General features: G+C 39.6%; 1 protein-coding gene across 2 annotated transcripts in view; it reads left to right on the plus strand.

Annotated features, from left to right (window-relative positions):
- Positions 1–15,953, plus strand: part of GSK3B (glycogen synthase kinase 3 beta) — a 173,944-nt gene that overhangs the window by 50,902 nt on the left and 107,089 nt on the right. For both annotated transcript variants that reach the window (XM_014957155.1, XM_014957157.1), the window contains exon 2: positions 5,965–6,158. In XM_014957155.1, coding sequence (XP_014812641.1) covers positions 5,965–6,158 — 194 coding nt within the window. The remainder of the gene's footprint in view (positions 1–5,964; positions 6,159–15,953) is intronic.

Below are 15,953 nucleotides of genomic sequence, written 5' to 3' on the forward strand. Positions count from 1 at the left end.
CTATAATCTCATTAACAAAATGGAGTCCCAACAATCCAGTCTCTATAAATCACTTTACAATTCTTTATTCGTTATCGAAGTAGCTGCTGTGGTACTTAATCTGAAATTACATCAAATTTACAGTCTCATATGTATCATCCCATCCACCTTTGAATTTCTCTGGATGTTCCAGTTCCTTTCAAAAATCAACATCGCTTCTTAGACTTCTTAGCTATCTCTTCCAAAATCCTTGGATACAAATTATGAGATTCTTCTGATCTTAAGTAATGTCTGATGACTGCTCTTTTATTGCAATATTCAGTTACAGTCAAGAAGTCAGATGACGTTTCCTGTGCTAAAACAAGTGTGTGTGTGTGTGTGTATATAATTTAGTGAATGCTTCTGCCTTCTCTGGATGATGATTGGCACAACTACAGGTTTTTGTTTGATGTTTGACCTGAGCTATTTTTGAAATTTCAATGACTCCTCTTGTTTGGGGTAAATTTAAAAATAAAAACTCATTGTAATTTGTTAGACTCCTTTCTTTGATTCCCTGAATTTTTCTGATGTGATCCTTGAATGTTCATTTCTATCTTCTACTGTCTCCCATTAGGAAACGTCCATGCAGTTCACTGATTAAGAAAGGAAACTGTCTAGCAAAACAGTTCATAAATACCATTTTCATACTTTCTCCCTTGTACTGGCTCATAATTATTAGCATTTTGTGAAATCGACCTCATAAAAAAGTAGTAGGTAAAATAATTAGAAAAATGTGTTCTGGGACTGTGATTTCTGCTGTTGACAATGTATTGCCTCAAGCATGTGTTGCTCACACTGAAGACTCTCAGAGCAGCTGATGACCTCCTCCTTCCTTCACATGTCATGAACAGATATCTAAGAAGCCAGGTGCTTTCTTTCATAGCCTAATCTGACGGTCGGCATCAGATCCTAGCAGATAACTTTTCTTGTGCTTTCTATTAAGACATTTGTTTCATGAAGTATTCAGATCTTTTGACCTTCTCAATTATCAATGACTGCAAAAAGCCAGTGCGGTTCTGATAGACTTCCATCCCCTTCTCGTCACTCATTTCTCTATAGATAGTTGTGTCAGCTGCTGGTTGTAACCTATTCAAGTTGGCAGGGGCTAGATCCAGCGGTGTAGGGTTTCCGCGGAAGTGACTTGTTGACTGTATCGAACATTGAGCAAATTAAGATGAAAGAGAGTGGAGAAACCTTAGACTTGGGAAGAGGAGAAGTAGTCAATATTGACTTAATATTGAACCATATCTGAATAGGGAGATGACACTAAGAAATGAAACGGATTGATGAAGGTATTAGAATTACGTGGGGGCAAGACAGCTACATGACCTCAGACATCATAGAGAGCATGTTGTAGTTCTGTGAGGTTTTCTCTTAGGACTTAAAAACAACCTAGCAACACCTAATGGGAGGTCCTGTGCACATGCCAGTGAGGAAGAATGTAGCAATAGGAGGAAGGAATCAAGAGGAGATAAAGTGAAAAGGAGGAGTTTGTAGGCAGTGCAAAGGATTGAGGTTGCATTTGAAGTAGGAAGAAAGCAGCTGTAAACATCCTACTAACTCATTGTTTCTTCCCTTCAACTTCAAAACATAAAAGAGGATGAAGAGTGTATATATATAGTTGAAAGAAAAAAGAATCGCAGATCTCTGTCTATATGTACATTAACGTGTGTTTGTACAGCTCAGTCAGAAGCTAAACAGCTGAAGGGGATGTAGGGCAGACATAATTTTGGACTTTCTCCAGGCTCATTCAATAGAAGGCATGGGGGGAGTTCTGATCAATAGCAAAGAACATCTTCCATGGGCTGAAGTGAACTTTATTGATTGACAGCTACATGTAGGCAATGGCAAAAAGTATATCTGCTTGTAGGATGATGAGCTTTGAGTTAGAAGTCGGAATCTGTAGCTGGTGGAGTATTTATGTGACAAAATGCTTGTGCAGTAGCAGAATCCCTTGTCTCACCTGGATAAACATCTGCCACCATTTTTTGGGATGCATACCTCTTATTCCAAAGCCATATGACTATTTCATTAAAATAATACTGATCCGTACTCATTTTGGTTTAGGTTGTGACTTATATAAACAAAAGACAGAATTGAATATATTAGCTTTTTTTTTTGAGTGTACAGAATTCAATTAATACTCACCTTGAAAGGGTAAGTGGCCATTGCCACTAGGTAAAATGATAACACGAGCCATTCTGAAGTTATACCAAGGTACTGGAAAACAGAGTTAGAGCTTACCCTGATGCTCTAATAAACTCTAGTCTTGTAAGTGGAGTATGTTCTTCCTACAAACTAATGAGTATTCTCTGCTTTCAAACCACTGACTTTAATGGTCATGGTTTGTCCCATATGGTCATCGTGTGCTGAAGGTGGGAAGTGAGCTAGAAAGGTCAGAGGATTTGGGAATTAAAATGTCTGGATTTTCTTTCAGTTGCACATTAGACTTCTGGAATAACCAGTTCACCAAAAAGCACCCCCCAAATACCGCATCATGGATGCTACACACCAAAACAGCGTGGGGAAATGCTTTAAAGGTTTGCATGAAACATACTAAGTGCAGATACAAGTGTACTGAAGAGTGATAGCTATTTAATTTTACTTATGCTCCTGTCCTGGATGTTTAAAAGGTGTACAGTCACAGGAATCTGCTTTTTTTTGTTGCAGTAAAGCTAGGTCATACTGTCATTGGCACCAGAAGGCAGCTTCTTTTGGACAAATACTAGTGACTCTTCTGATGTGAGCTGTGCTGTAAGAGCTGTTTACTATTTTGGTGTTTGGTCCCTCCTTCCTTCCTTAGTTTTTCAATGTAATGTTTTGCTTCTATTGTAGACCTACAGTTGAAGGTGTCCAGAGTATTGTGTGTTTGACAATGCCTGCTTAGCCACTGGGGCCACGAAGTCTGACAGTCCAAAACAAAATAAAGAGGTGAAAGGGGCGAGATGAAAACTGTCTAGGCTTCTCATTGAGAATTGCTGTGGTGTGATGCTTCTTGGGGTTTGCTGTTCGGGGTCTCAGTTTGGAGGTAGTGACGGTTGCTGGAAAAGGGTGTTTGCTCTCTGCTATCTTTTGTCATGCTGAGGATAAAAATGGTATTTAGCTAAGTCCTTTATATGCTGTTTGGCTGGCAAGTCAACTCTTGCTGTCCAGACAATAAAAAATTGGGATAACGATTCTGAACTCTATATGTGCTTCTGAACAATACATGTATCTTTGTAGTTGAACAAGTGGCAAAACAGGCTTTGGCCCCTGGATGCTACTGTTACGAATACATATTATTTGTATATTTTGAAAAGCAGTGAGATGTTTTACTCTTTGGGATCAAAACTGTCAAAGGTGCAAGGTGAATTTTACCCTGCAGTCCTTCAGGTTCAACTTTTCTGTAATGATATATAACCGAAACTCTCAACAGGCTTGTTTTTGGGGAGGTTGGAGTCCTTATGGTGTCTTTTTTATGAATGGGTTTGCAAAAGCCGCTGTTTATTGAAAGAGGGAAATTGGGAGAAACACCTAGGAAGCTCAATGCTCTGTAAGGTTCTGGTAAAGAAACAAAATAATTCTTGCTGTAGCTAATTAAAGTGTGAGTGCTTACATTTTAAAGCACTGAAGATTTTAATGAGTTAAGAGGTGTTTTTCCATGGGCTTAAAAGTAAAGTGTGGAAAGCTGAGCAGTTCTCCTTTGAGGTCTGGAGAAGTTGGCTGGGTCACTGCAGCGCCTTGTTGGGAAGAACAACCTCACGTGGCCTCAAATTGAGATTTTGCTCTTGCAGTCAAGGAGACCTCTAAGTGAATTGTAGCTCTGAAGAATGTCCTTAGAACAGATGTCTTGATATCAAGTACTTCAGATCTCTGCCAGTACTGCCAGGGACTTTTTTTTTTTTTTTTTTTTTAATCCCTAAGACTTCAGTAGTTTTGATTTTTGGGGAAAGCAAGGTACAAACTTCATTAATGATAATCTCTGTAGTGTGGCCTTGTGAGCAAGGTCAAAGAAATCCCCTGAAATACATACAAAATGGTTTGGTTATTTTGTTTGAGCATAACAAGAGGTTAAAGACAAAATTAGGATGAGATATTTAATGGGATTTTGCAGAGTCTGTAAGCAGTCTCACAGGATTAATGTTTTTTCACTGATTTGTTAGATACATTTCACGATGCTACGTGAAGTTTATCTCCTGGTGGCAACTCAGTGCTTGAAAGGTATGACAAGCTGGCAAAAGTGTTCAGTAACCTTGGATGTGGTTCAGTCAGGACAAATGCAGAATATTAGGCTTTGATAAGAGTAACCAGGTGTGTAAGTGGAAAGTGGTTGAGGATTGGACAGGCAGCAGCTCTGCAGAGGAGAGTTTAGTACACAAACTGATCATGAGTCAACCAGGTTGCAGCATTGCACAAGCTGCAAACATTGTGCTGGGCTGAACAAACAAGGGTGTTGTAAGTGGGACATGAGAAGTCACCAGGTAGAGTTGAGGTGAGCTTCCTCTGCAGGGTCTAGTTTTGGGTACCATTCCTGAGAAATTTTGAGCAGTGAGGGGAGAGGTCCCCTAAAGAGAAATAACTTCTCCATTGTGGAAATTTTTTTTTGTTTGTTTCAACAGTCCTTAACATATTTGAAGGGGGATGTTGGGGGATAAGAGGACAGGGAGTAGCTGCACCATTTTTCATGCCTTCTGGGAGCAGAACAAGAAACGATTTGCCTAAACTGCACTAAAGATGATCGGAGTTACCTGTTAGAAAAATCTTTCTAAATGCATGAGTAGTGAAGGACTGGAAGAGACTCCCTGGGGAAGTTCTGGAAGGAAGGTTTGTTAATAAGCAGATGTGACACTCTCTCGAGTGCAGTTTGTGGAGAGTTGCAGAGTGACTGCTGTGGAAGAGCAGATTCTATTTTTTTCTTGCCGCCCTGTTTGATTCTGTAACCTGAGCCATCCTAACTGAAGGGCAATAAATGTCCAGCGTGCGCTTGCAAAATGCCTAAAACTTTGCTCCTATTACAAACAAAATTGGACTTTGAACAAGGGGATGCACCACGAGTGATAAGGGTGGTGCTGGGACTCGGTAAGAGCGGCTTTGTCTTTTGATGGGAAAGTGGCTGGGAAAGTGTGTGTGTGGCTGGCTGCAGGTGGCTGAAACCCCCAGTCGCTGCATCTGTACCAAAGCACATTCACCTGGGCAGCATCCAACCACAACCTCGCGTCCTGATCCCATGTCCCTGTCTGCATCCTGGTTCCTGTCGAGATGTGAGCTAAGTGTGTGCCATCGTCATCCTTCTATCCCCTTCCTCCCCCCGCCCCAGTGAGTGCCTCCCTTCATTGCAAGGAGGTGCAGAGGTGGGACAGGAGAGGAGCAGGACTGTGCCATACAGGTGTAGCTTCAGGTGCACACAGCCAGCTCTGACAGAGGTTTTGTTTCCAAATGCGTGCAAGCTGGAGCTTTACATGTAGGTGGGTTTGTAACAAACTTTGTCAGTGCTTTTTTTTTTTAGTTATCAGCTGCATGGCCTGTAAAGGACAGAGTGCTGCTCTGCAGGCTATACTGACAGTTTGGTTTCTTCGGTTACAGGAAAATATAGGGAAATGCTTCATTTTGTTGTTTTCATTAAACAACACTGTGTTTAATACCACTTATGTTAATCAGGTGTAGGAAATGAGTACTTATCTTCGGCATGCATCACATTTTATTGCTCAGCTATTCGCTCCTGGAAGGGAGGTATCTTTTTTTTCTAGCAATCATGTAGATGAAAAATTGTAATCACTTAATATCTTTTCAGTAAAAAAAACAAGCTCAGTGTTTTCTTAGCATTTTGCCAGGGTTTTTTATTTTTCTCTATAACACTGAAATACACATACCTATTTAAATCTTTGCTTTACCCTCTTGTGTTTCAGTCTTGTTGGCCTTCTTGTTTACACATGTATTTTGATTATTTGTGTATCTCTTGCTTCCCAGGAGACAAGGATGGCAGCAAAGTGACTACAGTAGTGGCAACTCCTGGACAAGGTCCGGACCGACCACAAGAAGTCAGCTACACAGACACCAAGGTGATTGGAAATGGATCTTTTGGTGTTGTGTACCAAGCCAAACTCTGTGATTCAGGAGAGCTTGTCGCCATTAAGAAAGTCCTGCAGGATAAAAGATTTAAGGTGAGCCTATGCATAAGTTCGGAGTATTTTCATGAATGTTATCTCATTTTCCATGTTTTTGATGGCAATGTTTTGGATTTTTAAAATTTATTTTCATTGGAGCACATAAATGCACGTAAGAAATTTTCAGGACTAAAGATTAAACAGATGGTTTATGATAAAGGGATATAGTTTAACTTCAAAATCAGTGAGTCACTGTGTGATGATTATTTGGATTTGTACAAAACAGGAAGCTAAAAATCCTGATTTGACGTTGCAGTGTTGCTTCCACATTGCAGGCCTAGATTTTTCAGACAAGAAGCTGTGGAAACAAGGAAAAAGCTTGTCTTATGCTTACTTTTTTCTAGCATAGGCACTTCTCCAGTCATTAGTAATTAAGCTGCTGGAAGGGACAAAAGCCTTTGGGCTTTGTTCTTGGTTGTTGCACCTACAAAGTAGAACGCTGTATTTTAATAAATTGGAAAGTCCCCAGGCCAGGCAAGAAGATAACAAATACTGAGCCCGGGGCAGCTTGGACTGAAGGCGAGTTAATTCCCTTCGTTATCTGATTTATAAACATGATCTATTCTCATGGTTTTAATAGACTGATGTTTTTTTATTCTAAACCAGTAGCCTTCCAAAAAGTTTTGTGTTTATCTGGTGATATTTAAACCAAGCAAAAGTTAAGAACCATCATCAGCGTCATCGCTGCTGTTAGTCCTCTGCTTGGTACTTGGTGTGCTTGACTGCTTTCCCTCATAGTAAAGTGGCCTGTGGCTAAACTTGTGCTAGCAGTGAATGATAGCAAAGGTACTGGTTTTAGCACCTGAAATCAGTGGTGTGGGTTTTAGCATCTGAAGGCCACAGCTTTCACTGCTATAGAAGCATAAGGACAATATATAGAGAAAGTGCCATAGATAATACTTGTTGACGTGGTCTAGATACAAAAACTCCTGAGCTTAAAAATAGGAAGTTGAAGCATCTTTAAGGAAAATCAGCAACTTGAAACTTCTTTTTTATGACTTGATACTTAGCTTCAGAAATACTTCTAAAGGCTATTGGATGACATTATCTCAGTTTCCTCATTTTCTCAGTAAAACGTGATACTAACTTCACTGGTAATGTTTGTAATCTGTGTTCTGTTTTGGTAGCAAAATCATTCTTTTGTAGGGTTTTGAAGGAACTGGTGTATGCCTTTTCCTTGAGTCTTGAAATTGATGCTGTCATCACTACAGGCATCAGCATATCACAGATGCACTAGATTAAGAATGAAAAAGGAAAGATATGTTTAAATTAGTGTAATCATGCAGCATTGTTTAACTTCTAATTGAGAAAGGCTTGTAAGGTTCCTACATTGTTCTTACATCTGAGTTATTTCTGGATTGTATTATGTGCTGAAGGCAATTAGTACTGGGGAAGCATGCAATGTGATGTAAGAGTGGATTATTTTAGAAGAATGGAAGAAGTAGGGGAATAACAAAAGCTCAACCTAGTCATGGCTAAAGGAACTTTTTGATCTATTCCCATTCCATAGGGGGAAGGCCAAAACTTTTCCCTTACTGTGCATGCTTGGTGGATGTCAGAGAGTGCTTTGGACCAAAATCTTTTATTTTTTAGTATCATGACTTTGAAGACGTGTAGGGTGTCAAAATGAGAACTTGGCCAAGCATTTTAGTTCCTGCCCATCAGATACTAATAGTTTGTGGCGTCTTCGGGTTTTTTTATAGGTCTATACTGAGCATTTAGAATAAAATGTAGGCCTTTGATTGTTTTTAAGGAGTTGATTCAGTGGCATTTTGTTATCTATGTATCTTTTTATTTTGGAGTATTTCTTTAAGTGATTCGAAAAAACATGACATCTTTTGAATATTAGCCCTCTTCTTGTTTAAGGAAAAAAGCTAAACTAAAAAGCCAAGTAGGGTGTTTCCAGTTTGGACTCTGAACTAATTGCCTATCTATGATGACATGAGCTGAAACATCTAGTACCTGGAGGCTTTAATACCTCTAAACTAGGTGGAATTAATGGTGAGTGCATATGTAGATTTACAGATAGCATTAATTTAAAAATACTTTTTAAAACTTCATAATTTGCCTGAGTCTCATCTGCAGTAGTACCCAAGTTATGCATTTTTTCATGTTTGTACCTCAAATGAACAACATCATCTACCTTTGGTCTCAGCTCCCTGGTTTTTCCCATCATTCGTCAGTTTTGTCCTCTCTTTCTTTTCACATTCTGATCTGGAAGTGTATGTTCTGTTGGCAGGAGGTGTAAATTCCTGCAGGCTGGATGAAAGCCTCTGCTTGGACGGATTTGGAAGCTAGAGCATGTATCTTATATCAAGAATAGCATACAATTACTTCAGGGTATGCTACTCTTTGGGAACGTCTGATCTAGGTTGTAAATACTGGACTAGATACTTTACCAGTTAAACAGAGAACTTTGAATGTCTGTTGGCCATACAGTTTGATTGTAGCATAGGAGCAGACCAGCTCTTCTGTCCAGAGAGCTGAGCTGTGGTGTGCAGCTCAGCTGGGCTGTTGCCACCTCCACATGACTGCCTGAGTCCAGATCCAAGCCCTAGTGAGTGGAGTTCCTTAAGAAACCTGCCACGTTTTCCCTCTCATTAATGTACACCCCTGCTTTGGCAATGATGAGGAAAACCCTATTGTAGAAAGCCAGAGATAGCCGTAGCTTGCTTGATTTAAATCAACTTTAACATCTTCTGAGGGAAGAGAGGAGCACTTTAGAAATACCTGTCTGCACAGGTCCCAGTGGTGGAGAAGCAACAAGAGGAAAGTAATGCATGGAAGTTGCTTCCTGAAGTGTAAATCATCCATGAAAATTTCAGCTCTATGCTTCAAACTGGTGCCTGCTTATCTCTATATCCTGATGGATTTATCTTGGTACATGTGGGATAATTCCTTGTTGTGATTTGGTTCTTAAAAAAAAAAAAAAAAAAGCTTAAAAAGCTTTTAGAAAAGCCAGCAGGAAGCCTTGAGCTTAAAGGGCACGATTCAGAAACTTTAGAAAGTCCTAACAGAGTACAACTTCTAGGTTCCTTGTGCATTTTGTGAATGCGGAGGGAGTTTATTGTGAAGGTCTGGAAAATGCGCCACAGTTGCCAATTTTTAGATCTCTGTCAGGAAGTTCAGATATTTTTATCCAGGTTTAAAGCTAGCTTGAAAGCTGGAATTACCAGAGGGGGTTTTGTCTTTTTTTCTTTTTCCCTTTTCTTTACTTTTTTCCCTTTACTTTTATGACAAGTTTCTCCACAGCCTCCACTGAAGTGGAAGCAGCATTGGTCTATGCCAGAAAGCAGGGAGTGTAAAATCTTTGCTAAAGAGCTGAATATTGCAATTTCTGTGACGGTAAAGATAGCTTGTAATGGTCCTACTTCTTTCAACTCCCTTGTTACAGTTTAGTGGTTCTTTAGCTTGGCAGTGCGGATCCTGCATGGCTGTGTTTTAAGCAGAGTCTCTGAAAGTGCTCTGGGTTTTAAAATTGGTATGTCTAGAGTTCAGTGTAACCTAAAGCAGTATTATTGATACAGTAGGGATAGAGACAAATGGCTGAGGGGAATAAATAAAATAAAATACAGACATTTATGCTTAATATTGGTTTGTACGGTCTCCATGTTAAGCGTGAGGAATTTGAGTAATTAATTTTGGAAAATTATGTGATACCTAGGTGAGTAGTTCACAAACTACATGCTGTTTATCATTCATCTGTGGGGCCATCAAATTTGTCTCTGGTCTGTGTGGGTGGTCATATTTTCTTTGGGTTTTTTTTAGTTAAAAGTTTAACAAGGGTGGGAGAGATGTTTCTCTTAATAAAATGGTGTAAGACAGCTATTCACAAGCTTTTGGGGCCAAAAATCCATTCAAGTGGCAAAATTTCCTAAAGACTGTTCCAGCTTTCACAGATCTGTACTTTGTTTCTGCTTCTGTCCCACAGATGCGTAAGAATAGGTCATTTTCCTCATGCAAAGCAATGATAAAGATAGATGTAGTTAAATTATTTATAATATCTTCTATTATTTTAATCCACGTCTGTACAAGCTCATAACTGACACAGCCCAATTGTGATGCTTGAAAAGAAAATACTGGTAATATAAATTTTCTTGCCCTGCTTTTGTTGACGTGTCGTTGGAATATTCTTCAGATTAAGAGTCCATCATGTTGCTCTGTAATTTTGCAAAAAGCAATAAGCAAGCAGGTATGTTAGCACAAATAGGAAATTCTTAGTCTGGGTTTTGTTATTTCTGTCATTCCATGCCCATTCTTAAGAAATCCTGTTGGAATGAATGCATGACTTGCTAGAAATATTTCTCAGCTGACTGAGAGTAAATGCTTCAATTCTTCATATCTGAATTACAGTTCTTAATGTTTCTGCTTTAGCGCTAGGCTGTCACCATCTAAATGATGAAGAGAGTTCATAATAATCCTGCACATTTTCAGACAATCTAGATTGGGCATAACATTTCTTGTTAATGGCTCACACAGACCTGAAGTGTGCGGCAAGAGAAAGCCAAATTCTGTACCGGGAACTATTCATGCCATCCAGACTGTCAAATCATTCTGCGACTGCCTGGGTTTAGCAGTCCAACTGTGTGTGCCCGTGGCTTAGTTGCCTGAATTATTTAAATAGATAGATCTTCTAGAGTGTGAGAGGATGTCAAACCAAGACCCTGATGGTCCATAAACATGAAACTCTGCATTGATAAAGCTGAGGTCACTGACTAGTAGGCAGTGCTCTTTCCCATTTTTAGCTATGGGAGGAACATATGTCATGACCTTTTGCATGATTTTTTTTTTAAATATGTAAGATCTCGGTGTTAGTCTGAGCCTTAAAACCTAATAAAGTAGCAGGATGGAAAAATAAGTCTATATTGAAGTTCTGGTTTCTCTCTGCTGGGTATATGTACTTCTGTGAGCTGTTTGAAATGCTTCCGAAAGAGCAACAGCTTTCCTTCAGTTCCTGCCTCAAATATATCAAGCTGCTAAGTATGAAAAGACCCCTTTTCAAAGTAGCCACTCTTTGCGTTAACTTAATTACAGCAACTTGATCATAGCAGCTCACATGAAAAATATAAAACCACAAGGAAGAGTTCCCATTGAAAAATGACTAGGTATCTTAAGTTCTGTTAACTTCTCTGTTTAAAGCATTCAACAATCTAAAGCTGACCCAGTTTTTTTTTGTTTTAATGGGTTGTATGTCTCTGTTTGTGGTTGAAGGTGTCATTCTGTAAACATGCACGTACAAAAAGTGTGAACCTGTTGACTAATGAGATACATATCTTTTGCTGTCAGAATCTCAGTGGTTAACAGACCACTGTGAGCATCCAACTTCAAATTGTGTTTATTTCGATTCTTGGCTGATCTTCCCTGGCTTATTTTGTGGCTCTCAGTTATCCTTAGCCATTTAAGATACAGCAGATAGTAGCATTATATTGGAAAAAGGTTACATGTTCAGGGGGCTTCAGTCTATTAAGGTCACTGTTAGTGTAGCTAGTCTGTTTTGATGAGGGATGTACCTAGTGACCTGATAGAAATAAGAGTTTAAAAAAGTCTTTTTTTGCAGTTTGTAAGCTTGTGTTATAGTCATGTCTATAGACTGACAAACAAACAGGAGTTTGACCTGTTTGTCAAAACTTGGTCCCTTGATACGTGTTGGGGAACCCCCAGTTGGAAAGCTTAAAGGAAAGAGGTATTGCTGTCTCTTCGGTGCAGGTTTGCTCTCCCTTTGCTGGGTTCAGACAGGGTGCATGAAGCATCTTGCCTTTTAATGTTTTAGCAAATCCATCTTCCCAGCTCCTATTCTGATGTATTGTACCTTTGCCATGAGAATGTCAAATGTATAATTGAAGAGAAGCCATCATTACAGCTGCAAATTGAGACAGGCACGTACAACTCTGACTCCTTTGTCTGTGTGTGCCTGAGTTGTAGACTCTTTCAAGCACACAGTGTCCAAGAAAACTACCCCTTTCTAGAGAAGGAATTGGAAGTTATCATAGCAATTTAGAATGAACACTGTTTTTATCTTAAGTCAGGGTTTTAAGTCTTGAATACAATGTAGAGGTTGGACCTGCTCTGGTGGTCATCTTTCTCTGTGACCTCTTGTCAACTGCACAGGTTTCCACTGAAGTAAGGGCAGACTTCATTTGTTAATTTAATCTCGGTGTGTGAGCTAGCTGAGCTCCCTCATATCTCCATCTAAGGATCGTTGAATATTCAAATGTTAATCTGTAAGGTCTTCTGAAAAAGATAGGGTAAGTAAGAGAGACATTCTCAGCTGAGTTGGAAGCACCTATGGGATAAAAAGTCACAAAGGAAAGACATGGCAATGAGAAATAATAACATTTAAGCACCTTCCTTTTAAGTCTTTGAGGACTTGAACATCTTAGCTACTTTGAAGATCTGAGGAATAGTGAGTCACTGTTCATAAGACTATTATGGAGGTGGCACTCTTAAAAGGGTGCCTTAATTTTATTATTAAGTAGCTAGAAAGAGCACCTAGAACAACAAATCTGAATTCTGGCTACTTTAGTGGGGAAGGAAGGCTGAAAATATTTTCCAGTGCCATTAGCAAATATTACAAACTTTTGTAAAACCAGCAGAAGGAAGGTAATTGAGCCTGACTCAAAGCCTTTTCAAAACGATCCCCATCTGAGGGGATGCAGTCCCTCTTAGAGACCGGGGCTATCACATACGATTTGCAGAATGGGAGATGCCTGGGCATGCGTTCAGGATATTTTTCCATCTTGTAAATAGCTGGAGGGCTATGTTCAGTTCCAGACAGTTTCTTCAAGTCTGTGCTTTAACTCTTGTACAGAGGCCAAATTTGTAGCTCTGGTCCAGTTTAGTTTAGCCAGATTATCAGAGATGTTTACCAAGATAATAGCATTTCTTACAGCAGTACTTGATCTGTCTGTCTCCTGAAAGCTAGCTTACTGGAGCCAATTCTGTCATTTGTCTGTAATAGCAGTTGCAGTGCCTGTCTCTTCATGGCACACTGAAGAGGCTGGGTAGATATCTGAATTCTCACTCACAACCTTGTATTTCATTCCATTTTCCAATTTTCGCAAACGCTGAGTTTTGCTGGCAAACCAAAAATCTGTTTGTGCCCTTGCTTTTGGCAGTCTTTGAAGTAAGCAGCATGTTGTTCTTTGTGTCAGCTGAAACCTCCCTGGAAGTACTTTTGTGGCCTAGAAGAGACCTAAGAGGGCTAACAAGCATCGTCTTCCCTTTGTATTGTTAAGTCTATATAATTTCTGTATTTGTATGTTAAAGTCTATACAATAAAATTGTAGCTGTGTTATGGCTGTTTCTACAGATGTTTTCTAATCTGATGAATTGGATGCATAATAGGTCTTAATGCAAAATAGGTCTTCACTTTGACACGGGGAGATGAATTGGAATTTGCATTAAGGGCATTGATTTCAGTTTTCTTTTTTAGCTGGGTAGTTGGACTGAAAACTGCTGCCCAGGGAATGCAGTGTCATCCAGCTGCAATTGGCCTGGGGAAGAGGAAGAACAACTCTTCATCTGCAGATGGGCCTGTGTGTGCATGTAGAAACGTGTTTCCACGTGATGCTGTGTGGAAACCCACGTTAGGGAAATGCCTGCCATAAGACTGTGTTCTTTGAACAGGAGGGAGTCAAAAGAGCCCTTGAGAGCTTTTTTCCTCCTATCCCGTGGATGCTAGTGTGAGGCATTTGTGTAGGTACGTGCTGTGCTTCAAGTTGTGTGTTTATTTTGGATTTTGAGCTTTTCTATTTCCATGAGTGTCTCTGTGGTACTCCCTAGACTAGGACCAAAGATGGGATTTTAAACCAAGATAGCTGTTTGTGGTCAACTTTCTCTCTTCTCGTCCACTTACAGTGTATAACTTGAGACTAAAATTAAACCTATCTGTTCTGCTGACCAACAAAAAGAACCTTAAGATACATTAAATTTACAAAACGTCTTTTGCCCCACTGGTCCAGATAATTCATAATGCTACTGTAATAATGCTTTGGTTTATTTCCTGTTATGTCTCATGTCCACTAATGGAAGTGAGTTCTTCTGTCTGATGTTCATGAAATGCATATATTTTTATGCATTACATGAAATACATATTCCATATATATATTCCTAAAGCTCGAGACTGGTTTGAGACACAGAGGTTAAAGAATAACATTGTGGGGATACTATTCTGAAAAAATGACATTCAGAATGAAGTTTGAAAGAATTCCAAACCCATTAAGGTATGGAAATGCGTGTTTTTAAAGCACATGCATAGGTGTAACTCTGCCACATAGTCACACAGCTATAGTCTGCTGTCAGTAAAATCAAAGGTGCTGCAGAATTCCTGATCCTGGTCAAATTAAGCTCCATTTTTAAGAGACGCTTTCCTTTCCTTTCCTTTGACTTTTCAACTTTGCTGCCTAAGTGCCTGAGAAGGACTGGCATAGAAAAACAATAATTCTGCATGCACTAGGGATAACCTCTTTACTGTTCACGTTTGTAAATCAAAGTTTTACTTCTGGGTCGCAGCCTCTGCTTAGAGGGAGCCTTGTTTATAGCACATATTCATAGGTCTGTGTAAATGAGATGAAAGCTGACATTAACCACCTTCATTTTTGGGGTGCCATGCTGGTGTTCAAAAGCAGTTGTGAAATGTGTAGTTGTGGTGATTTATGGAAATATCTGTGGTAGCTTTTTAGGAGCACTACCACGAAGACTGTCTTTGCTTGCCTGAGAGTACGTCCTCGCATTGGATATGCATCTCTGAGATTTGGTGAATTACAGGCTGGTGAAGCAGATCTTGAGTTTCTCATCTCATTTAAAAATGAAGTATTTAATGGCTGCCACTGGTACTCTCTTAGCGTGGCAATGGGGTAGCCTTTCTAAGTGCGCAACTGGTTGGAAGTGGGGAACTGAGGGTTGCTCTTTGTTTTGTGAATGCAGCCTGAGCTTGGTCTTTTAAAAAAAGTTACAGTAAAATTCCTGAAGTCTTTCTGAAGCTCAGGGATTTAGTGATACGCTACTGAGTGAGGTTGAACATAAATTCTAAACTAGATTTATTTTCTTAATCTTGCAGTTCTAGCTAAGATGAACAGGCAAAGAGCAGGCACATCTAATGCCCTTGAGAACTAGGTAATGCTGCTGATGTATAGAGCTTGGGTATTAAAGCGGAATGTTGGGTGGAAATGATGTCCCAGTGGGAGCCTTCCACACCTGTCTCCCAGTTAGGGAGATAAGTATTGTGTAGGGTAGAAAAAGAAGATTAGCTGATGCTTGGTGACATAAAAATGATGCTTTTGAGACCACTTGGATATTTAGTGCATGCAGTTACTTTAAGGCTTTTTTTGTACCATTGTGTATTCTCTTTTAGAAGCCCCACAGCATGAGATTACCTGGCTACAGAAGACTTAGCATAAACACTTTTTGCATCTAGCAACATTATGTACCTGTGGTTCTCACTTGCTTAGTTCATTCTTACTGGGTTAAATTATTTTTGGTGCAACATGCACTTCTTAGAGTATGATTGGAATATGTCATCAAATAATTTGGCTTCAGTTTTTTGCCAGGGAACACAGATTTTTATCTTTAAAATACTTGGCCTCTAAATCAGAAGGTGGCAAACTATGTGTCCTTTTTGAACTCAGTGTTTGTTATTGATTCTGATTTTCTGCTGTGGTAACAATGCATTTGAGGGGAAAGAAGGTATAACTGATGAAACGCGAGACACAGGAAGGACAGGAGAGATCCACCTGCTTCTCAATAGAGGCTTTCTGGAGCAAAGAGGGGGGACAGATCTTTTTATTCATGTGT

This window comes from Calidris pugnax, unplaced genomic scaffold (assembly GCF_001431845.1).
Source record: "Calidris pugnax isolate Ruff unplaced genomic scaffold, ASM143184v1 scaffold225, whole genome shotgun sequence".
In the NCBI taxonomy this organism is placed as follows: Eukaryota; Metazoa; Chordata; class Aves; order Charadriiformes; family Scolopacidae; genus Calidris; species Calidris pugnax.